The 25,645-nt window shown below is 38.4% G+C and overlaps 2 protein-coding genes across 2 annotated transcripts; one reads left to right on the top strand and one right to left on the bottom strand.

Moving 5' to 3' along the window:
• Window positions 1-21,658: 21,658 nt before the first annotated feature.
• Window positions 21,659-22,132, top strand: LOC141685993 (preprotein translocase subunit SECE1). The gene has a single exon (XM_074491062.1). The coding sequence runs from the start codon at window positions 21,659-21,661 to the stop codon at window positions 22,130-22,132; it is 474 nt and encodes a 157-aa protein (XP_074347163.1).
• A 1,117-nt stretch (window positions 22,133-23,249) lies between these two features.
• Window positions 23,250-25,160, bottom strand: LOC141687202 (7-deoxyloganetin glucosyltransferase-like). Its single transcript, XM_074492399.1, has 2 exons — window positions 24,491-25,160; window positions 23,250-24,402 (listed from the first exon to the last, which is right to left on the bottom strand). Exons 1-2 carry the CDS (start codon window positions 25,005-25,007, stop codon window positions 23,474-23,476), a joined length of 1,446 nt encoding a protein of 481 aa, XP_074348500.1. The 5' UTR covers window positions 25,008-25,160; the 3' UTR covers window positions 23,250-23,473.
• Between the last annotated feature and the right edge of the window lie 485 nt (window positions 25,161-25,645).

The raw sequence follows: 25,645 nt of genomic DNA on the forward strand, positions 1-25,645 counted from the left end.
GGCTCCATCAATAATTAAATCCTTGGGCGCCATCAGAAATTGAGAAACTTGTTTACCTGAAAGGTGTTTGTTGAAATGTCTGTAGAGTGAACCGTCAGAAAATGTGAGAGAATAAAAAGAGAGAGAGAGAGTGAAAGAGAATAAAAATATGAATAAAAGATTTGAAAATCTTTTATCTCTTTTACTTAGACAACCCACGTTACAGCAGTTAATAAGGAGTGGAACATACCTTTACACCTGTCAAACATGCAGCAGTTAAGGCAAAAGTTAATGGGCACGGTAAATAAGCAATTATGACTTTGCACATTCAGTTTTTTAAAAAAGAACTGCTCCCACCAAACAAATGATTATTACTGCTTTATCTCACATAAACCAATATTCAAAAAAAATGTGAACGTTGAGATAATGACCCAAAATAACCCAAGTAAATAAATATTGCCACGTCAGCATCAGAACTTGATTATTACCAGAATTTAAAAGTCATCAGAATATGGCTTCTTAACTCGAAAAGTGAATGTTTATTCATGTTATTCTTCACACAAATACTGATATGGGTACATCAGAACTTAATCATCAGAACTTCCATCAGAACTTGTCCTCAGAATTTATGCAACTAACACTTAAACAGTTCATCCAAAATAACATTTATCACCACAGTAATTTTCATCATTCATATGGAGTGTATGTGTGTGCATTAAGCTAAATATCAGATAAAGAGTAAAGTCTGATTCACTTCAGTACATCTTAGAAATAAGGCATAACTAAGAACTTTGCTAAAAATCTGTCATTATTCTGAAGTCTACTATAGAATGAGTTCATGCATGAGTTCACCTCAACTGTTTTTGTGCTCATTTTATGCATCTTTTTAAATTCTTTTTTACAGTGGCTTCTCAGTGTAAGTGAGTCACAACTGCTTATCAGAATTTATGCTATTATCAGAGTATTTCTCCAGTAATCAGAGAATCTGAAAAGTCACTAAGAAAATTTTGTTTTGCTTTTCTAATATACTTAATACCAGCAATGCACTTGGGTCTTCCCTTCCATATTTTTTACTTTAGATCTCAAAGGAGTACCTGATTTTTTTTTCTTTTCTTTTCTTTTTCTTTTGATAAGTGAGGCTTATTAGCACTTAGTTCATTCACCAGATTTACTAACATCAGAACTTAACAAATAAGAAGCACTAGTCTAGTTTTTGACTTAGTAATAAGATACACAAAGTAAACTTAACTAAGCTCAATATCAGAATTTGCTTGTGTTAAGAGATTTCCACATAAACGATTACTTCAGACATGGGATCTTTAGTATATTAAAGACTACTAGTTCAGCATCTAGCACAATTATCCTCATTGGATTGAATAGTCACATAAACATTCATATCACTATCAGAGTTTAGAAATTTACATCAGACAACAATCAGCATTTAAGCAAATTTTCAATTTAGGCACAGAATTCATAAAGACAGTAATATCTGTAAATACTGATCATAAAGTCTGATGCATCAGAACATAAACTAAGCAGATTTAGAAAAAGAACCTGAAACCATTCCAAGTTCATTTATCAATCTAGTAAAGGTTGCTTCACATAGTGGTTTTGTGAAGTTATCTGCCAGTTGTTGATCTGTTGGAACAAAATGCAATTCCAATGTACCTTCATCCACATGTTCCCTTATAAAGTGGTACCTAATGCTGATGTGCTTTGTCATTGAGTGTTGAACTGGATTACCTGTCATAGCAATAGCACTTTGATTATCACAGTAAATAGGGATTTTAGAATATGTTAACCATAATCCAGTAACTGATTCTTCATCCAAAGAATCTGTGCACAACAGTTTCCTATAGCAATATAGTCTGCTTCTGCAGTTGATGTGGAAATTGACTTCTGTTTCTTGCTAAACCAAGAAACTAATCTGCCTCCAAGAAATTGGCAGCTTCCACTTGTGCTTTTCCTGTCAATTTTGCATCCTGCAAAATCTGCATCTGAGTAACCTATTAGCTTAAAGTCTGATTCTCTAGGATACCACAATCCCAGATCAGTTGTACCCTTAAGGTATTTGAAAATTCTTTTAACAACTGTTAAGTGAGGTTCTCTTGGATCTGCTTGAAATCTTGCACAAAGACAGGTAGCATACATGATATCAGGTCTACTTGCAGTTACATAGAGTAGTGAGCCAATCATACCTCTGTAATCAGTAATATTCACTGATGTACCAGTATCCTTATCCAATTTTGTTGCAGTGGTCATAGGAGTGGATGCACTTAAATAATCTTGCATTCCAAATTTCTTCAATAAACTTCTGGTGTACTTAGATTGACAAATAAAAGTTCCTTCTTCATTCTGTTTGACTTGAAGGCCCGGAAAATAGCTAAGTTATCCCATCATACTCATTTGATATCTTGACTGCATTAGCTTGGCACAGACTTTGTAAAACCAAAAATGATATCATCAACATATATCTGCACCAAAAGTAAGTCATTTCCATGGTTGAGATAAAATAGTGTTTTGTCAATAGTCCCTCTGTTCGATCCACTTTCCAGAAGAAACTGAGCTAATGTCTCATACCATGCTCGTGGAGCTTGCTTAAGGCCATAAAGTGCTTTGTCAAGTCTGTAGACATGATTAGGAAATTTTGAATCTACCAAACCTGGAGGTTGTTTAACATATACTTCTTCTTCCAATTCTCCATTAAGAAAAGCACTTTTTACATCCATTTGAAAGACTGTAAACTTTTTGTGAGCAGCATAAGCCAAAATATCCTTATGGCTTCCAATCTAGCAACTGGTGCAAATGTTTTATCATAATCAATTCCATCCTGTTGAGAATATCATTTTGCAACCAGCCTTGCTTTATTCCTTGTAATTATGCCATCACTATCAGTTTTGTTTCTGAACACCCACTTTGTACCAACAACAGATCTATTCTTTGGTCTTTCTACTAGGGTCCAGACTTTATTTCTTTCAAATTCATTTAACTCTTCCTGCATTGCTTACACCCAATCAGCATTTTGAAGAGCTTCTTCCACTTTCTTTGGTTCAGTCTGAGAAAGAAAAGAGTGATAGAGACATTCATTTGATGTAGCTGTTCTAGTTCTGACACATGTATCAGGATTTCCAATAATTAAGTCAGGTGTATGTGATTTAGTCCACTTCCTTGCAGATGGAAGGTTTTCTCTAGAACTGAATGCTCCCCCATGATCCATGTTGTCTTCATCAACCTTTTCTGATGCTCCCCCTGAAATTATGCTCTCTGAGTTGGATCCTTCAAAATTGGATTTCCCAGAATTATCAGAACTTGGCCCATCAGAACTTGATGAATCAGAACTTGAAGAGCCAGTTGTGGGTTCTGATGTTTCTTGAGATGTGGTTGTATCTTCTGTATGCTCCCCCTGCACATGTGCATCTTCCTTTGGCGTAGTCACCACAGTTTCAATAACAATAGAGTTTAATCCATCAGAGTTTGTAGTATCAGGATTTAGACTGTCAGGATTTACAGTATCAGAATTTAAAACTTTATTCTCAAATCTCAGATGATCATGATCATTAAAATCTTCAAGTCTTGTAATCTTCTTATCATCAAAAGAGACATTGATAGATTCCATGACAACCCTTGTTCTTAAATTGTAGACTCTGAAGGCTTTTGTGGAAAGTGGATATCCAACAAAAATTCCTTCATCAGCTTTTAAATCAAATTTGGATAGCTGTTCAGGATAAGTCTTAAGAACAAAACACTTGCATCCAAATACATGAAAATACTTCAGATTTTGCTTCTTTTTCTTCACCATCTCATATGGTGTCTTTCCATGCTTGTTAATGAGTGTTGTATTTTGAGTAAAACAAGCAGTCTGCACAGCTTCAGCCCAAAAATAGGTTGGTAACTTTGCCTCATCAAGCATAGTTCGTGCAGCTTCAATGAGAGTTCTATTCTTTCTTTCAACAACTCCATTTTGCTGTGGAGTTCTAGGAGCAGAGAATTCTTGCTTGATTCCTTGGTCTTTGCAGAATTCTTCCATAATCAAATTCTTGAACTCAGTGTCATTATCACTTCTTATGATTTTCACAGAGTCTTTAATCACTTTATCCATTTGTTTGACATGATCAATCAAGATAGATGCAGTTTCACTTTTTGTGTGCAAAAAATACACCCATGTGTATCTGGTGAACTCATCCACTATGACCATAGCATATTTCTTCTTTGCAATAGGCATGACATTCACTGGACCAAATAGATCAACATGTAGTAGGTGATAAGGCTCAAGAATTGAAGATTCAGTCTTGCTCTTGAATGAAGATTTTCTTTGTTTTGCCTTTTGACAGGAATCACAGAGGCCATCAGGAGCAAATACTGATTTTGGCAAACCTCTCACAAGATCTTTCTTGACTAGTTCATTTATATTGTTGAAATTTAAATGAGAGAGTTTCTTGTGCCAATTCCAGCTTTCTTCAATTGATGCTCTATTTAACAGACAGATTGCAGAACCATCATTACTTATTGAAAGCTTGGCTTCATAAATGTTACCATGCCTGTATCCTTTCAGAATAACTTTGCCTGTAGATTTGCTTACAACTTCACAGTGTTCTTCAAAGAAATCCACATGATAACCTCTGTCACAGATTTGACTAACACTCAGCAAATTGTGTTTAAGTCCTGAGACTAGAGCTACTTTTGCAATGATGACATTCCCCAGATTTATATTGCCATATCCCAAGGTTTTTCCCATGTTGCCATCTCCATAAGAAACACTTGGGCCAGCTTTCTCCACAAAGTCTGATAGCAGGGCTTTATTTCCAGTCATATATCCTGAACATCCACTGTCCAGAACTAGGATGTTTTTTCTGTTGCCCTGCAATCACAAAGACCACTAATGATTAGTTTTAAGGACCCAGACTTGCTTGGATCATTTGGCCTTATTAAGTTTGTTAACATTTGCAGCGGATTTAGCATCAGAGTTTATGTTAACATTTTTCTTATCAGCATTTACACTATCAGACTTTGCATCAGAACTTACACTGGAAGGAATAATGCTAACTTTCTTTAAAGAATGTTTTATTTGATAATAATCATAGTACAAACTATGATATTCCTTACAAGTATAAATGGAATGCCATAAACTACCACAATGAAAACAAGGATTTTGTGGCCTATATCTAACAGACTGACTCTTAACTCCTGACTTTGAAGGTAAGGGGTTTATGTTCTTATTTTTCCTGCAAAAAGAAGCCAGATGGTTAGAATTTCCACAGTTATAACATTTCTTCTAGGAGCATTAGGAACAGGCTTATAATCATTACTTTTATTCACACCTTCCTTTCCATTCCTATTTTTCCTAGGCAGCTTTACCTTGTTTACATTCTTAACATCTTTCAACTTATGCTTAAGCTGCTTCTTTGTCATTAAGCCTATGTTAAATTTAGTTGGCTTATCATGTTTTGGTTTGTCAGAAGTTAATTTCTCTTTAACTTCTGATTTATCAATATCAGACTTTACAGCTACAAACTTGACAGGATTTACCTTTGGCTTTTGTTTAACAACTACAGGCTCAATTTCTATAGTTTCCTTATCATTCTTATCATCTCCATAACCTAAGCCTTCTTTCCAGTTTCCACTACTTAACAAATTCTGAGTTGTTCTGCCAGAGTTAGCCCAAGTCCTGATAATCTCTCTTTCTTTTTCTAACTCAATTTTTAGAGATTCATTTAGTTTAAGTACTTCATCCCTAACATAAAAGGCATCATCTTTATCTTTCTGAGTTTGATGGAACATGACTAACTCTTTTTCTAAATAATCATTCCTCTTTTTAGAAGCAAGATTTTCAGAAGTTAATCTTTCACATGTTAAAGTTTGATCTCTATAACTAATAAACATGGTTTTAAGATATCTTCTCAACTCAGTAATATCATCAGTATGAAAGGCATAAGTAGTTTGAGGTACCTTTAACTCAGCATTATCAGAACTGCTATCAGCATTTGCCATCAAGGCATAGTTCACCTCACTTTCAGAATCTGAAGTGTCTGTCCAGCTTTTCTTCTTTGTGACAAGAGCCTTGCCTTCAGATTTTCCTCCTTTGCCTTCAGATTTTCTGAAACCCTTCTTATCAGAACTTGCACCTTTCCTGGAAAATTTCTTTCCCTTTCTGAATTTCCGGTATGCAATCCTTGTGATTCCTTTAGCCATAAGAGCACACAGCTTCATCATCTCTTCATCAGCATCCATCTCAGGTAAGCTTTTAGTTTCTGAGTCATCATCACTATCAGAACTTGATGACTCAGTATCAGACTTTGTGATGAGAGCTTTTCCTTTTCCTTTTCTTGAGGTAGCTGCTTTGGGGGATTCCTCCTCAGCCTTTAGAGCAACTGTCCTTGAATTTCTTTCATTCCTCTTGCTTCTTTGTTCCATCTCAAGTTCATGAGTCTTGAGCATCCCATAAATTTCATCAAGAGTTATTTCTTCAAGATTATAGTTGTCTCTTATAGTGGTGGCCTTCAAATCCCAACTTTCAGGAAGAGCTAACAGGAATTTAAGATTTGAATCTTCAAGATCATATTCCTTGTTAACTAGTGACAAATCATTCAAGAGTTTGACAAATCTGTCATATAAACCAGTCAATGACTCATCAGGTTTTGAGTCAAAGTGCTCATACTCTTGAGTGAGTATAGTCTTCCTGTTCTTCTTAATTGAATCAGTTCCCTGGCATCTTGTCTCCAAGGCATCCCATATCTCCTTTGCAGTCTTGCAGTTAATTACCCTATTTGACATGACATTATCAATGATACTATGAAGCAAGTGTCATACCTTAGCATCCTTAGCAATCGATGAGATATCTTCAGCAGTGTAATCACTCTTCTCCTTTTTAACATAGTTTGCTAGTTCACCTGCAACTACAATAGAGAGTTTGGTTGGCTTGTGTGGTCCTTCATTGATTCTGTCAAGGTATTCTGGATCTGTAGCTTCCAGAAACATAGACATCCTCACCTTCCATATGGGATATTCAGATGGTTTCAGTATGGGAACTCTAATAGTCTCATATCGACTATGGATTTGAGTCTTTGGAGGTTCTTCAGTTTTGGTGGGCTTGGTTGGAGTTTGTTCTTCTTCAGACATGATTGTTTTTGGATCTTAAATTGTTTGTGTGTTAACAGATTTGCTCTGATACCACTTGTTAGGTCTCACACACTGTAGAAGGGGGTTTAATACAGTGTTTATCACAATCAAATCGAATATAAGAACACAGAAAATAGATTCTATTTAACACAATACATTCTGTTACAATATGGAACTGTCCACTCTCAGTGATGAACAAAACTATCACGAGAGCTGCTAGGGTTACAATGAATAATAACTTCGATTATGATAATACATATAGTTTAAACCCTATGTCTGTGTTTATATACTACACAGTTACAAGATAAATTCTAATTGATATGGAATATGATTCTGCTTCCTAAAATATATCAACCAGTAATCTTTTCTTCCAAGTATTCTATTCTTCATAGAATTCCTTCTCCATGCATATCTCTTCTTGCGTTTGTCTTAATCTTCTTTCCTTTCAATCAGCCGTCTTCCTTATCTGAAAGTCTCCTTAAGTCCTGATATTATCTCCTGATAAATATCTCCTGATAACTTAAGTTCTGACAACTTAATTTCTGACTTCAGTATAAGTACTGATTTCCAGTTAAGTACTGATTTGTCCTGTTAAGTAAGATCTGAAAAACTAAACACAAATCATATTAGTCATGACATTATTAAATATATCTAACATATTATGGATCAAAATTTAAGGTATAATAATTGCTGTATCTATTACTAAGGAACGTGAGCTTCGAGGCTCGATTTTACTGCTCTTGTGTTTCGTGACTCGATCTGCCTTAACAAGATGCCTACGTACCTTGCTGATTGCCAAGGATCAAGTCAAAAAATGTAGTTCTGATTTGTGGGCTTAGGCCCCTTATATAGATGTTGGGAGTCCTTGAATCGGACTAGGGTTAGGAGACTTGGTGGGCAAGTCTCAGAATCAGAATGGACTTTGGAGTCCTAGGAAGTAGGAAGTTGATCCCTTATTCAATTAGATCCTTTGAGGGCTGATCTACAAGGATTCATGTCCCTATTAGGACTCATATTGACAGTTATTTTCTCCCTTACTTAATTAATTACGAAATTAATTAAATATTCAGGGTTGTGGGCCTTCTTTGTTCCATCAGGCCTGATCTGGTCCATCAGGCCTGATCAATGTGTTAACCTTTTTGGTCTGAATGTCATACATCTTCTTATTGGGCTTCGTGGCCCAAGTCATGTGTAATTAATGCAACATTAATTACATAATCAGGATTTATTTATTCCCTATCATTTGCCCCCCAACTTTGGGAAAACAGTGACTAGGTTTCGCAGAAGTTAAGTCCATTTGTTCCCTTACAGGGTATCATTTTTACGTAAAGTGTGGAGCGACCTACACATTTACAATGATTTGCTTTTATCCCTATTATTTAGGAATTATCTTAATTTCCAGGAATTTTCCCTGAATTCTGGAATTTTTCCTTAATTTTCTGGATTTTTCCCTTAATTCTGGGATTTATCCTTAATTTTTTGGGTATTTTCCTTAATTCTGGGATTTATCCTTAAATTTCTGGATTTTTCCCTTGATTCTGGGATTTATCCTTAATTTTCTGGATTTTTCCCTTAATTCTGGGATTTATCCTTAATTTTCTGGATTTTTCCCTTAATTATGAGATTTATCCTTAATTTTCTAGATTTTTCCCTTAATTCTAAGATTTATCCTTAATTTTATGGATTTTTCCCTTAATTCTGGGATTCATCCTTAATTTTCTGGATTTATTCCTCATTTTCTGAAAATATTTATATTTTTAGAAAATATTTTAAGGAATTTCCTTGACTTTCTTATTTTTCAGGATTTTTCTTCCCTCATTTTTTCTTCTTTTCTTCTTTTCTCTTTTTTCTTTTTCTCTTTCTCTTTTTCTTTAATACCTGGTTCGACCAGGAATCCTGTTCGACCAGGAACCTGGTCAAATTAACCATTTGTCTGCCCTGGTGGACAGGGTTTCGAGGAGGAAGGTTTCGAGCAGGAATCCTGGTCGAATTTCGGCCAGGATTTTCTCCCTATTTTTTTTAGCAGGAACTTTCTTTTGACTGAATTAAACCCCCAATTTGCCTTAGTCGAAGCTTTTCGATCTCAAATATTTCGACCAGGAATTATTCTGAGATTCTGGTCATATGGAACAGGAATTTTAAATATTTTTCTTTTGTTCTCGAGGAGGAATTTTTGGTCAGGATGTACGTTTTGACCGAATTATGCCCTCCTTTTTGCCCTGGTCGAAGGTCATTTCGACCTAGATCATTCGACCGAGAACATAATATTAGTCATGGTCAAATTAGGTCAGAAAATCAATTTTTCGTCCCTATCTTCCGAGGCTTTTTATCTTGTGCCCATTTTTTAATTTAACTGGGCCCTTTTCCGGGCTTATCCCTTATTGGGCCATTTTATTATTTCAAGGCCCAATGAGGCTTGGTTCCTTATTTTCTAACTTGCCCCTTTTACTGGGCCTTTCAAACAATTGGGCTTTCCTTCCCTTTGGGCCATCCATTTGGCTTGAGTTGAGTATATGAACTTGGGCCCAGTATGTGGGCTTGTTGTATTCAAAAAATAGGTATTTTCTGTCATGGGCCCTTATATGGGCTTGAGTTACTTACAGGCCCAATAAAATTTGGGTTGGGCCTTCTTTTTAAGCCCAAACTCTAGATTTTTCTAGAATCTTCTATCTGTTTCTAGGATTTACTTGGATTTTTCCAAAATCTTCTAGAAACTTCCAAAATTCTCCATTTTTGGGCCTGAATGGGCTTTTTAGGCCCAATTTGCCCTTATTTTGCCTATATAAGAGTGGAGGGGGGGTGTGACCTCCTCACACTTGTCACTTCACTCATTTCTCAAACACTTTCCTCTTCTCTCAATACTCTCAACATTCTTCTTTCTCCAAGAGTTTTCCGACCATTTCCAAGCCTTTTCCGGCATCTTTCCTTCCATCCAAGGTTTTAAGGTTTTCTTCATCCTCCATTAATGGCATACAAAGGTGCTGAGAGAGCGGCCAAGATTGCCTCGGCTTCAAAACGAGGTAAAGATGTGGAAATTCGCTCTTCTACATGTCTTTGATAGATATGATTAATACTAGGGGGATGAATATCCTTCCACTGCACATCTCGACTCTTTTAATCATTGCAACACATGGTACAATATAGATTATGATAAGTTAAATGCACGTTACAATGTCCGTCCTCCCCTTAGGCTAGTTCCAGTTTCTGGTGGCGACCGTACCTGCCACTGGAAACCCGATACTCTTTTTGTTTATACAGATGCCCTTGATGCTGGGCTTAGGTTTCCATTTCACCCCTTTATTCCTCACCTCCTAGCTGATTTATAAATAAACCCCTGTCAGCTTCCTCCAAATGCTTGGAGGAATATTTTATGTTTCATGGTTTGTTGTCTTCGGGGAGGTTTTCCCTTATCTATAGCTATTTTTAGGAAGGTTTTTCAATGTTACAACAGTTCTTCTGGTAATTGTGGTTGGGTCTACGTTAAACAAAGGCCCGAGTGTAAGCACATTTTTAACAGCGCCTCAATTCCCGACAATAACCAAAATTGGAGGAATAGTTTTGTCGGGTTAAGGTGGGAGAATGGTGATTGGGGCACCCTCTTCAGATTTTCCTTCGGGAAGGTTCATGATGGTAGCCTCAAATCCATTCACTTAAACCCCGAGGAAACTATCATTTATGATGAGCTTACTCGGGATGACGGTGCCACTATCAGTTGGACTCTTTTAGAGGAGTTATCCCTCATCCACGTGGGGCTATCCTCTGTTTCTCAACAGGGTATTTTTCTTCCCTTCTCATTTTTATTTTGTTTCATGAATTATTGACACCACTTATTTTGTTTTTTCTCTTGTTTTGCAGCTGCTAAGGAGATCAATGAGGATAATGTGCCTCTCGTTGAGGAGACTGGCAGGATGAAGAAGGCTCGCCTTGCGGGCCTGAATACTCGAGGAAAGGCTACGGAGCCTAGCTTCCTACAGAAGCATAAGGAGCCCATGGTGGAGGTTCCGGCTGAGGGAGCTGAGGGCCACAGTGCCCCTATCTCTACTGTTGCTCCTGTCTCTGCTGCTACGGGCACCTTTCAGCCTCTCTGGGGATTCCACCGAGGGGATACCGTGGTTGGATCCACGAAGCACGCCTGGGATTGGTCTTACCATGGCGTAACTCCCAAGGACTTCACCGATATGGTGGCTACTCCTGACTTGGAGAGGATAAAGCTCATGGGAGCTCAGTCCTTACCTCGGTATGATTATTTCTTGAAATTTTTTTTTCTTACTTGTAGCATTCACTTGCCTTACACTTTTGTTTATTATTTCGTTTCAGTCTAACGCCTACTTCCAAGGCGCTGTGAGGCAAGCTGAATCATGGAAGAGGGCCTCTGACAAAGCTGATAATGCCCTCAGAAGGCACAGAAGAAGTACGTCGCTTTGGAACGGAAGCTGAAGCGTGAGGAGGAGGAGCTCGGAGAGTCCAACGCTGAGCTGGTGGTGCTAAGGGCGGAGAAAGATAAGGCGATTGACAACTATTTGGACTCGAAGGAGTTTACCCGGTCCATGAGGGTGAGAGGCGATTCAGTCTTCCTGGGTTTTTTAGGACTGGTTGGGACACGGCCCTTGGGACCGTGAACGAGGCATGTCCTGATATTAACCCGGTGGACTATGTCTGTCCTGATGACGAGGCTTTACTGCAGAGGTTTCGTACCCGAGTGGTTGTCTCGGATCGTATCCCTCAGAACCCGCTTCTTCCTCCTCCCGAGTCGTCTTCCAGGCCTGCTGAGGATGATATCTCTTCCTCCTCTGAGACGACAGAGACTTCCAGGGAGAGCGGAGGAGATGATGATGTGGATGTCGAGGGCACATCTGCTCCTTAGAGCTTTTCAAGCCCTGCGTGGCTTATCTATTTTATCTTGTCTTCGAGACTTTATTTATCATACTTTGTATTATTTATTTGAACTTGTTTTATTTATCGAACTTTATGCTTTCATCTCATGCACTTAGTTTACTTATTTTATTACTGAAATTTAAAATATATTTTGAAAACTTTCTGAATTTCATAAATTATTGGGATTCATCCCTTACACCAGTCTTAATAAACCTCAAAACAAAACTAAAATATGTAAATCCTAAGCAAGCAAAGCTTCAAGGTGCTTTTCAACCTACTTGTCATCTTGACAAGTGAGAATCGTGCTCAACCGTTTCACACATAGTAAATCTTCAGGTTTTGTGCATGTCAAGTTCTCGGGACTTCAAAACCATCCATAGTTTCAAGCTTGTAGGTTCCTCTACCTTGAACACTCTTGACCTTGTATGTCCCTTCCCAATTTGGGGCAAGCTTCCCTTTCTGCCCTACACAAGAAGCTTCCACCTTCCTTAAGACTAAGTCACCCTGTTTGAAGAACCTTTCTTTAACCCTTAGGTTGTAGTAAAATGAAGCCTTTTTCTGATATTCCACTATCTTTCCATGTGCCTCATCTCGCACTTCATCAATTAGATCCAGGGATAACCTTTGCCCTTCCTCATTTTCCTCAGCATTGAAAGCTTGAATCCTGGGGGAGGAATGTGATATCTCTACAGGAACAACTGCTTCTGCCCCATATGCTAACATGAAGGGAGTTGCTCCAGCCGTGACTCTATAGTTAGTCCTATAGGCCCATAGTATTGGGAGTATTTCATCCACCCAGTTATTCCTCGACTTCTCGATCCTCTTCTTTAGTCCATCCAGGATTATTCGATTCGCCACTTCCGCTTGCCCATTGGCTTGCGAGTGAGCCACAGAGGTGAATCATAACTCAATTTCATTCTCCTCACAATACTTCTTGAATTCCTCATTGTTGAATTGCGTTCCATTGTCAGTGACTAGGATGCGGGGAATTCCATACCGGCACATGATATTTTCCCACAGGAATTGTGCAACCTGCTTAGTTGTGATTTTGGCCAAAGGCTTGGCTTCAATCCACGTAGTAAAATAATCAATGGCTACAATCAGGAACTTTCTTTGTGCCATGGCCATGGGGAAAGGCCCCAGTATATCCATTCCTCACATAGCAAAGGGGATGGGCAAGTTGATGGAGGTCAGCATCTCCGGGGGTTGTCTAACGACAGGTGCATGCTTTTGACAGCGGTCATACTTTTTCACATATTCTTTGGCATCAGCCATCATTTCTGGCCAATAGAAGCCTAAACGGGTTATCTTATGAGCTAGGGCCTTGCCCTTCAAGTGTTTCCCACAGATACCTTCATGCACTTCTTCAAGACTCAAGCGTGCCTCATCGGGCCTGAGATATCTTAGGTAAGGAACTACATAAGATCTTTTATACAAAATCCCATCTATCAGGGAGTATCTTAATGCTCGAACAGCCAACTTCCGTGCTTCAATAGCATCATTGGGCAACCAACTGGTTTGAATATGAGTCTTAATGGGATCTATCCATAACGTCCCCATACCTATAGGAGCTACAAGCTTAACATCAATGCCCCGTGTCTTCAGAACGCGGAAGTATACACTTCCTGAACTTTCCTCTATCTTGGATGAAGCAAACTTTGATAAGGCATTTGCCTTAGCATTTTCCTCCCTTGGAATGTGCTCAATATGGCATTCATCAAATTGGGTCATCACAGCCCTTACTAGGCGGTCATATTTAGCCATCGTATCATCCCTTGTCTCAAACTCTCCCTTCACCTGGGATATAACCAACTTCGAGTCTCCATAGACCTTCAAGTTCTTGATTCTCAGTGTGCCTGCTAGGCCGAGGCCAGCTTTCAGAGCTTCATATTCTGCCTCATTGTTTGTGATCGGAAAGTCTAACTTCATGGCATACTCAATCAAGAACCCATCAGGGCTTTGTAAAACCAAACCTGCTCCACTTGAATTTGTTTTTGATGCTCCATCAAAATAGAGAACCCAATATTCTTTCTCCTTATCATCCTGTTCCTTGTCCCCCTTATCAACTTCCTTATCTTGAGGTATGGTATCCTCCTGCCCCCCGACTTCTTGGTTGGGTATGGTACATTCCACCACGAAGTCAGCCAATGCTTGGGCTTTTATTGCCGTTCGTGGCTTATACTTGATATCGAATTCTCCCAGCTCTATTGCTCACTTGATCAACCTCCCACTAGCCTTGGGACTATGAATGATATTTCTCAGGGGTTGATTTGTTAGCACCTCAATCTTATGAGCCTGGAAGTAAGGACGCAACTTTCTCGAAGCCATTACCAAGGCTAAAGCAAACTTCTCGATAGTTGAATAATTCAACTCAGCTCCATGCAGAATTTTACTGACATAGCACACGAGTTTTTGGATTTTTAGTTCCTCCTTAACCAATACAGCGCTCAAGGCACTCTCTGAAACGGCCAAGTATAAGTATAAAACTTCATTCGAAGCTGGCTTGGCCAGCAACGGGGCCTGAGCCATATATTTCTTTAATTCCTCGAATGCCTTCTGGCTTTCTTCACTCCATACAAAATCCTTAACTTTCTTTAAAGACTTGAAGAACGACAAACACTTGTCTCCGGACTTTGAGATGAATCGTCCCAACGCAGCAACCCTTTTAGTGAGCTTTTAAACATCTTTGATAGTTTTTGGGGGCTCCATGTCCGGGATTGCTCTTATTTTATCGGGATTGGCCTTGATTCCTTTCTTGGAGACCATCAATCCCAAAAACTTTCCAGATCCTACTTCGAAAGCACACTTTGTAGGATTTAACATCATCTTGTGGTATCTCAAGACCTCAAAAGCTTCCCTCAAACGGGTTATATGTTCAGTCTTCACTAGACTTTTGACTAACATGTCATCAACATAAAATTCCATGGTCTTGCCAATAATATTCTTAAAAATTTTATTTACCAACCTTTGATAGGTGGCTCCTGCATTCTTGAGACCAAATGCCATAACAAGATAACAATAAACACCAAAGTCAGTGATGAATGATACCTTTGGGATGTCGTCCTTGTGCATCTTGATCCGATTGTATCCACTAAATCCATCCATGAAGCTCAGCATCTCATGTCCAGCAGTGGCATCTATCAAAGTATCTATCATTGGCAACGAGAAACAGTCCTTAGGGCATACGTGATTCAGATCAGTGAAGTCCACACATATCCTCCATTTTCCATTGCCTTCTTCACCATTACAGGGTTTGCTAACCATTCTGGAAATTGTATCTCCTCAATGAAACCATCTTGTAAGAGCTTCTCTACTTCCTATTTTATAGCTTCTTGCCTCTCTGGGGCAAAACTTCTTTTCTTTTGCTTCACCGTCTTCCGACTGGGATCCACATTCAGCTTGTGAGTAATTAGTTCTAGGTCTATGCCTGGCATATCAGCTGCCGACCATGCAAACACATCACTATTTTCTTGCAAAAATTTCACTAACTTCCCTCTAACGGGCTTCTCTAGTGTGGCTCCAACAAAAGTAACTTTCTCAGGATCCTCAGGAGCTAAAGGAATCGAAACCAAGTCTTCAGCTAGCTTTCCTCTTTTCTCATCATTCTCTCAAATATCCAGATCTTCAATAGGCAGAACTTTCCCCCCAACTCCATCTTCCCTCAGAGAGGCTACATAACAACTTCTAGCCATTTTTTGATCTCCTCTCTCTTCTCCGATCCCATTCCAGGTGGGAAACTTCATAACTGAATGGTAGGAAGAAGGGACTTCCTTGAAGGCATGTATCCCTGTTCTCCCCATGATAGCATTGTAAGTTGAACTAGCCTTTACTACCATAAATTCCAACATCTGTGTTGCTTGCCTTGGTTCCTGTCCTATGGTTTTTGGCAACTTGATTATCCCTTCCACGGGATACTCCACTCCCGTAAATCCATATATTGGCATGTCGTTTGGGGTCAATTGGGAGTCATTATATCTCATTCTTAAAAAGGTGTCATGGAGCAAGATATCTACTGAAGCACCATTATCCACAAGGACCCTCTTAACCGGGTTGTTTCCTATTATAGGTGTTATGAGCAACGAGTCATCATGAGAAAATTTCACACCCTCTAGGTCAGAATCATCAAAAGCCATTGTTACTCCTGTCCTGGCCCTCTTCGGGGCTTCTCCAACAATATGCATAACCTCCCTGGCATAAGCTTTCCTGGAGTTCTTGGATAATCCAGCAGCAGTTGGTCCTCCAAAAATCGTGTTTATCACAGATCCTCGGGGTCGTGGTCCTCCAAAGATTGTATTTATCACTGGTCCCCTAGGTTGGGGATTCCGCCCCTGATCATCTTGGTCCCTCCTACGATCTTCGAAGTTATTTCTTCCATTGTTATTCCTTTCTCTTCCTTCCCCAGTGTACTTGTTCAATCTTCCTTTCCGAATGAGGAACTCTATTTCATCTTTCAGTTGCCTACACTCATCGGTGTCATGACCAACATCTTTGTGAAATCTAGAATATTTTCTCCTGTCTTGCTTGCCTGGATCTGCCTTCAAGGGTTTAGGCCAACGAATATCTTGGTCTGTCTCGATTTCCATCAAGATCTGGCTTCTATGAGTGTTCAACTTAGCGTATTCAGCGATTTTTTGTCCAGGTCCTCCCTTCTTAGGGATTGAATCAGGGTTTTGCTCAATTCTAGGATATTTTTCCTTAGCGATATACTCCAGATCAGTTTTCCGCTTCTTGCCTCCAGCGGGCTCGTTGCTCACTACGGTCTTCCTCATGCTCTCTTCCACCTTGATGTACTTCCCAGCCCTATCTTGGAGCTGCAACATGCTCTCAGGGGGGCGCTTGGCCAAGGATATCTTGAAGAACTCATCCCTAGTTCCCTGTTGTAGTGCTATCATGGCTACCTTTTCATCAAGGTCCGGGACTTTTAAAGCTTCCTTTGTGAAATGATTCAGGTAGTCTCTCAAGAATTCCTTTGCTCCCTGCACAATGCTCATGAGGGATGCTGAACTTTTCTCATGCACTCTCCCACTGATGAACTGCTTAATAAAAGCCTGACTTAATTCTCTGAAGGACCCGATAGAGTTTGGGGGCAGACAACTATACCATCTTTGAGCCATGCCCGACAGGGTTTGAGGAAAGGCCTGGCACTTAATAGCGTCGTTCACGGGCTGCAATAACAGTGCATTGGAGAATGTCCTGACATGATTAGCGGGATCTCCCGTGCCATCATAAGCTTTGATAGTGGGCATCTTGAACTTCCTTGAGATGTGAGCATTCATTATCTCTTCAGTGAATGGTGGAGTAGGATCATTAGGATCTCCAAGGGGAAGAAGATTGTTTGGATCAACTCTTGGGACTACAGCCCTTCTTCATGTCGGACCATCCAGGTCTATGATTGGGGGAGGATTTCTCCCCCTAGGTGGTAATGGGGGCCTGGGAACCTGGTGCGCCTCCAAGTCACGCTTCATCCTTTAAATCTCAGCCTCATGGGCCTTAATTCTCTCCTACACTTCTTGGGGATTCACCCCTCAGGTGCTCTTAGGGCGTTGGTTACCATCAGCCATCGGCTCTTTTCCGGCACGTCTCCTTCTTGGGGCCACTTCGTCATCCGAAGATTCAGAATCTCTCTCAGTATAAGGACCAGAAAATTCCTGGTCCTCCGGGATAGGAGCCAAACCTTGTATGTAGGGGGTGTTTGCCCCCGCGCTTCACTCCGTCCAGCATGTCTACTTCCTCCAACCTCGGGGTAAAGGGGCATCCCATAAGGGGGTTAGTGGTTACAATAGTTGAATATTCGTACCCAATGGGTCGAGAATTCACATGTGTATGTAGTTGTTGAAGTTGGGGATTCGTACCTTGAGGAGCCGTGGGAATTGTCCCTTGAGGTTGAGGTTCAGTTGCCCCTACCTGGGCTCCTCCTTGGGTGACAGCATAAGTTGAATGCGGAGGCACCTCCACGGTTGACGAAATCGTTTGGGTTGTCCCCGCGGGTGTCCCTCCTTCAAGGACGCTGCTTATTCTCCATGTTCTCGCCATGGTTGTTGTTGTGTTTCCCACAGACGGTGCCAAATGTTATAGATCAAAAACTAAGATATAATAATTGTTATATCTATTACTAAGGAACGTCAGCTTCAAGGCTCGATTTGACTGCTCTTGTGTTTCGTGACTCGATCTGCCTTAACAAGATGCCTACGTAGATTGTTGATTGCCAAGGATCAAGTCAAAAAATGTAGTTCTGATTTGTGGGGTGAGGCCCCTTATATAGATGTTGGGAGTCCTTGAATTGGACTAGGGTTAGGAGACTTGGTGGGCAAGTCTCAGAATCATAATGGACTTTGGAGTCCTAGGAAGTAGGAAGTTGATCCTTTATTCAATTAGATCCTTTGAGGGCTGATCTACAAGGATTCATGTCCCTATTAGGACTCATATTGACAGTTATTTTCTTCCTTACTTAATTAATTAAGAAATTAATTAAATATTCAGGATTGTGGGCCTTCTTTATTCCATCAGGCCTGATCTGGTCCATCAGGCCTGATCAATGTGTTAACCTTTTTGGTTTGAATGTCATACATCTTCTTATTGGGCTTCGTGGCCCAAGTCATGTGTAATTAATGCAACATTAATTATGTAATCAGGATTTATTTATTCCCTATCAAAATCCTCCTAATCTTTATCCAATTTCAATCTTATTTTTATATTATTCCTTTATTATATTATTCTAAAAATTACGGGATATTACATACTACCTTCCTTAAAAAGAATTTGGTCCTCAAATTCACAAGAATCATATACATCAACGCCCTCAAATCTACTATAAGTCAAACTTAAACTATGATCCACAAGATCGAATCCTAGGGAATGTACTGGTCCCGATACCTAATACACTCTGAAGGACAGCCTGCTCTGATATCAACTATAACAGCCCGCACTTCCAAACTATTAATTCTAAACCCAAACTGAAATAAAATACTATTTACTAATCCAAAATTATATTACAAAGGTGACTGTTACAAAAGCGCAGCTAACGGTAGTCCAAAACTCAATCTACTCCAATTCTAAGTCCTCGAACTCCAATGATATCTAACTCAAAATCTTAGACGAAACCTGAAATTGTAAGTAATAAGATATACAGCCCAGCAAGAAAATAATCGATCTAACTAGCAGGCCAAGTAACACATACACATATAACAAAGTACGATAATTTATACAATACGATGTATAAAACAATAATTTTGATGGATATTCTTATTCTTATTTGATACACACACTGCACATACCACATAAACAACAATAATTCAAAACTTATAATTCATTTCACGACCACTACAAACTGGTGATAACGGTCCTAAATTTTCAGAAAACAGTCACTACAATCTGGTGAATACGGTCCTAAGTTCTTATTCGATATTTTCACAAATCATGGCACAAATCAAAGATACAAAATTATCGTCGAAACACCACACATATACAACAATACATATACTATAACACATAATACTTTCAAGTATATCATCACTTAGCCCATGTTTTGTTAGATATAAACGCATAACATATAATTTTGAAAACATTAGCAAAATCGATCAAAAATTTACCGCAAATTCTGACTAGACCTGATTTCACCCTTTTTGACCCTCTAAATGACATGTTCTCGGAAAACACGAATCATGAAAGTTATAGAGAACAAAAAGGACCTTTCCGAAAAGTCCCGAATTATCGAATTCTGACTTACGATGAATTTTCTACGAATTTTACAAGATTGTTGATTTATGTGTAAAAGAGCGCTACAAATTTTATGAATAAAAATGAGAAAAACGAATAGGGTGTATTTTTAAACTTACAAAAACGTAATTCTTAACCTACAAGTTATCCATATTTGAATCTGATCCAAATTTTAGGCCCATTAGTCTAATTAAAATTTTAAATCCTAATCTTTATCCAATTTTAATCTTTTTTTCTATTATTCTTTTCTTATATTATTTTAAAAATTACAGGATATTACAAAGATACTCTTTCGGAATCCATTTTTTTTTAATTTCACTAACTCCTCACCATATATCTTTAGACATTCTCTTGCAACCGTCCATCTACTTGGTATATTAAACCTTGGCTCCATTTCATTCAACTTTTTTCTAACCCCTCATGTTCCACAATCCTAAAAGGTTGATTGTCTTTAATACACATCAAGGCAACCTTCTTCCTTAGTCTCTCTTAATTAAACTTATGAGTCTTAAGTGTGTGAAATTTATCATCCTTGGACAATTTCTCAAATTACAATATTTTTTACAATTTATCTAGATTCTTACGCAATGACGATTTATGACACACTAATCTCAAGTGACTTATCATAGCAAATGTACTATTTCGGAAAGAATTGCACGCAATTATCAAACCACAAAATTGACATATAGCTTTTTCAAAACCTTTTGGACAACCTGTTACAATATCAAAGTAATCCCACGCTTGTGAACTTTTTTCTCAATAGTATCACATTTTTTCCCTGATTATCATCTTCTTTCCCTTTATCATCTACCAAGTCAACATTTATCATAAATAAACAAATATAAAACTAAATACAAAGTACGCAACACTGTAATTGACTATTTGTAATAGCAAACTATCCAACAAATTAACTTGTTTCTTCAAATATTACCCAAACGAAACTTTGTAATTTGTATATCCAACAAATCAGTTTATAATATTACACAAATTTAAAAAAAGAGTTGCATAGAATTGTAATATCATACCACTGGAGATATTATTTCTTGGTGAGAAGCTTCTTGGTCGGACATGGCTTGCAACGCACGGCAACCCTAGGAGCAACAGCGTTTCACGCTTCAACTCAAATGTTTAATGTTTTTGAGCGGCTAAATGTTAGACCTAATCTGAATTCTGAGTTATGAATGGACCTAAACTATGGAATTTGGACTGTGTGTGTGGCTTTGGAGTGTGGACCGTGGAATATAGACTCTGTTATGAATTTAGATAGGCCCAAATGATAAAAATTATTGGCCTAAAGGTTAATTTCTTAAATTATATATTTATATTTTTATGATATATATATTGAGAAAAATGGGTCTGAAGAAAACTCAGGTAACTGCTGAGATTATAAACTTCTCTTATACAAATTTAATGACATTTTCGTAAATACTAATAACTCATCCTGAAATTACAAATTACCCTCATGTATTTATATGATAAAATATTATAATCTCAACCAGTACCCTGAGGTCATCCTCAAGTAATTGATTCTCATATATATTTTATATAATATTTATATATATATATATTATAATAATCGGTTCAGTTTTGATTTTTTCGGTTCGGTTTAACTCCAACACCGAAATCGGACTTTAAGTAACAGTTCGGCTTTTCGCTTTCTCAATTTTAATTCGTTTCAATTTTATCGTTTCGATTTTAATGAATTTTTAGTGATTTCGGTTTCGTTTCGTTTTTTCTGCTCAGGCCTAGCGCACCTCCCTTCCAAAAGGTCATCGTGTCCGGGAAATTTGTTATTTTACTTATTTCATTCCATTCCAAATATAACATTAATTTTACCTTTAAAAAAATCAGTTAATTTTCATTATCCTGCCAAATTTCTAATTTCCCTGACCCATGTACTACATCCGACCCATTGCCCATATCAAATTCTCCAGAAATCCAAAAACAAACACCTGACCCCTCTCCATCTCCAATGGCACATTCCCTCTCTTTCACACGCCTTCCCCTCCCTCCATCCTTCCCATCAAAACTCTCCTCCACACTGACCCCTCATCTCAAATTCACACCCACCAAAAAACCCAACTTGACCATCTTCAAATCCATTCAAGACCCAAACAACAGCAGACTCTCTCAAGAACCTGAAACACAAACACCCACAACCCAAGAACCTCAAAGTGACCAACTTTCAGAACTTGGAGCAGAAATCAAGAAAGCCATGAAAGAAAGTGAACAAGTTAAAGAAGAGAGTGATGATTTTTGGAAAGGGGTGGGTGAAGAGATTGGAGAGATTGAGTGGCCTGCTTTTAATAAAGTGGTGAGTACTACTGGAGTTGTGCTTGGTGTTATTGCTGGTTCTAGTGTTGTTTTGTTGACTGTTAATGCTGTTTTGTCTGAGCTCTCTGATCAGCTTTTTGCTGGTAGAGGCTTTCAAGATTTTTTTGGATGAAAAATTATTAAGTCGATTTTGTTATTTTGGTGATTAATAGTGGATTTTATTTTATCAATTCAAATGTGACATACATAGTTCTTTTTAAGATCATGAGTATTAGATTTGTAGATAAGTTTTTCATTTTATATCCTTAGTATGATTTCGCATGTTTGAGCAAATTATATTACAGTCTTGCTAGACTAGACAGTAGAGTAATCTTCCAGTGAGCCAGCATTGTGAGAGTTCGTGGTAGAATACTAGACCAAAGAAGGAAATATACTAGCATTTCCCGACTGTATCTTGATACGAGTTTTTTAGTGTAGTGTTTGCGGGCTTATTGACAATTATAAACCTCAATATATATTGTTTAGTTTTTTACAATAAGGTTGGGTGAAATGTTTCCTAATTCCGTGAATCCTTACCTAATCTTTATAAGAATTTTGCAACAGAGACTCGCTAGTTTAGCAAGAAATTTACTTGAGAGTGCCGAAATCTTTAATTCATAAGTTCAGAGATCCCTCACCAAAACTTACGAGGCTTTCCTTAGGATAGAACAGCAGTAGCATTTTCAACTGGTTCTATACCATAGAGCTGGTATTGTTACGAGGGGGAGAAAAGAGTCGATAGGTGATGCTAAAATTCAGTCTCTCTAACTGTTAAAGATTACAAGATGTAGATAACTGGTTCTTCTGATTTATATTGCAGAATTATTCTACATTTAATAAACTGAGACCTCTATTCTGCATAATTTAAGAACAAAACTTTCAAGCATTAAACTGGAAGACCTCATCAATAGTCTGCAGCAGAAGTTCCGTAGGAGCATCATGATTTAATGATAATCGTAGTACCCCATTAAAATTTAGCTATAAGCCATAAACTTTTATTATCATTTGAACCGATAAACTTAACAGAGGAAGTGAATGTTTAGAAGCAACCATCAACATACACATGTCGAACTGGTTGGAGGTAGACTCTACTGGTGACCGTGAGGAGGTTTATGTGGTCAAGCCTTTTACACGATTCATATAACATTCAGAACTTTTTGTCTAACCCCCGTAAAGTGAATTTTCAGACTAGAATGGAGTACTTAACATCACATTGTTTGCTTATATATGAACTGAACTTTAAAACAACAGAATCGGAACATGTTAACTGTAAATTTGCCTTGCCATGATGAACACTATGTTAAACGAATACCTACATATTCTCTTCTAATCATTGATTAACATGTAATTCTTATACAGGCATTAATGCATAGTAAAAAATAAAATACTGATTGTTTTAACACGAAGGAACAATGAGTTGCACATTCTTCTGGGTAAAACCAAGACGCTTTGTCTTTTCCAACCAAATTAGCTTTTACGGTTTGGACAGTATGGCCTCTTTTACTAATTTTTCCAAATTCGCAGTTGATGAACCATCTAATGCCACTGCCTCCTCTGCGTTTCTCTTCCATTCCAGGGCCTTCTTCCTCATTTCCTTGCCATTCTCTCCTTGCATCAATTCCCGAACATGCATGGCCACTTCATGTCTCCTAACATTCTTATCAATCTCTAAGCCAACACCCCATTCATTGCAAGCCAACTTGCAATTAGTAGGTTGATCAGCAAAAAATGGCCAACAGAGCAACGGGACACCATTGTTGAGGCTTTCCGTCATGGAATTCCATCCACAGTGTGTCAAAAATCCACCAACAGCTTGATGACTGAGAACTTGCTCTTGTGGGCACCATCCAGATATAAGTCCTCGATCTTTAGTTTCCTCGAGGAATTCTTTAGGCAGTACTGCAATCTCACCAACCACCAAATCAGGCCTGATGACAAACAAGAAGTTTTGGTTGCTACTAGCAAGACCCCATGCAAATTCCACTAGATTCTCAGTTGTCATCACTGTGACACTGCCAAAATTCACATATATTACAGAATTGATTTGCTTGCTGTCAAGCCACTTGAGGCAATCTGCGTCTTCTTTCCATAAGTTGGATCCAAGGGACTTTAACCAACTTTGTGGAAGTTGGTCGATTAGCAACTGAAGAGGGCCTATGGCATAGATTGGTGGACAAATAGATGACAAGGCATGTAGAACATCAGACTCCAGAATATCAAAAGAATTGAAGATTATAGCTGAGGCCGTGATGCATCTTTCTGTTTCACTAATTTCGAACTGAACCATTGGATCATTGGGATCAGTTGTGTGGAAGAAACTTGGAATATCTTTAATTTGGATACTTCTAATTCCCGGAATCCAGTTTACGGTGTTGTTCAGCTGATCCATCTTCGAAGTTCCATCTGCTTGAGAGGTGATTTTGTGAAAAAAAAATCTCATAAAATACATCCTCCAATTTATTGCATAATCTGGTTTTATGCATGTACATACCTTTGGATGGTAGAAGGCCTTTTTCTTCAAATTCTCTGTAGTACTTATTCAACAACAAGATAGTAGCAGGTGATGTCCGAAAACACACAGAAGGAACACCAATCTCTTTCGCAGCTACGATAGCAAAGCTCATGATCCCATCCTGTATTATACAACTCACCGGTGGCCTAGAACTACTTGAGCCATCAAACTTTTTTAGCAATCTACGTAACGGGAGTAGGCAATTTTTTTGTGTTGACAAGCACAAGGACAGGGGATCTTGAGTGGCATTTTCGTCGGATGGAGGCAGACCATCAGGTATTGTTTCGAAGCAAAAGCCAGGCAGGCCATCAAGAGACTTGGGGCCTCTAGACTTGAGCAAACGATTGTGGTTAAACTCGGTGTTGACAAATGTTATGTGAAAACCTTTATGATGAAGAAGCATAGCTAGTTTCAGCATAGGATTTATATGACCCTGAGCTGGGAAAGGTATGCACACAGCATGAGGCTTTTGATGTTCCACTGCTGAAAACTCCATTTCTGATCATTCAAATTTTGTTTCCCCTCTCAATTCAGCTTATGAATTTGCTCACTTATTGCTGCAAAAGCAACAGGTTACATCACACTATTGCTCGAGCTGGTCAAATGTGGCAACTGGTTTTACGGTCTTTACGTCGCAAACTTGGAATAAGAAAATTATTTTTAGTGAATTGATATGTTTTGGTCAATGAACCCAATCTCTTTATCCATTTTATAATTAAATTTAGTAATAATATTTTATTGTCATGTCATTGCGATATTTCAATCATCAACCCACGGCAAAATGCTACACGCCCTACATAGCTACGTGACTAATTCTTAGGTCACATGTGATCTGGTATGTGTATTTGATGGTGCTTTTCTTATGCATGCAGCATGCTGACATCACAAATTAAGAAAAACAATATAAAAGTAAAGTTGTTAAAGAAGCTTGGAAAGATTTATGACTATTTATAGATTCAGATTCGTATATATTAATTAGAATTCTAATGAACCTCATTTTATTTTATTTTATTGTTAAATACACTGAGACGTCCGTCTAACTAACGTTTAGTAAGTTTTGATATTTCCAAATTCCATACGGATATGTACAAGATGCGCCAGATAACAAGGTCTATAAAATCACATTCTTGATTT

The sequence above is a fragment of the Apium graveolens genome, chromosome 9 (genome assembly GCF_009905375.1).
Source record: "Apium graveolens cultivar Ventura chromosome 9, ASM990537v1, whole genome shotgun sequence".
Taxonomy (NCBI): Eukaryota; Viridiplantae; Streptophyta; class Magnoliopsida; order Apiales; family Apiaceae; genus Apium; species Apium graveolens.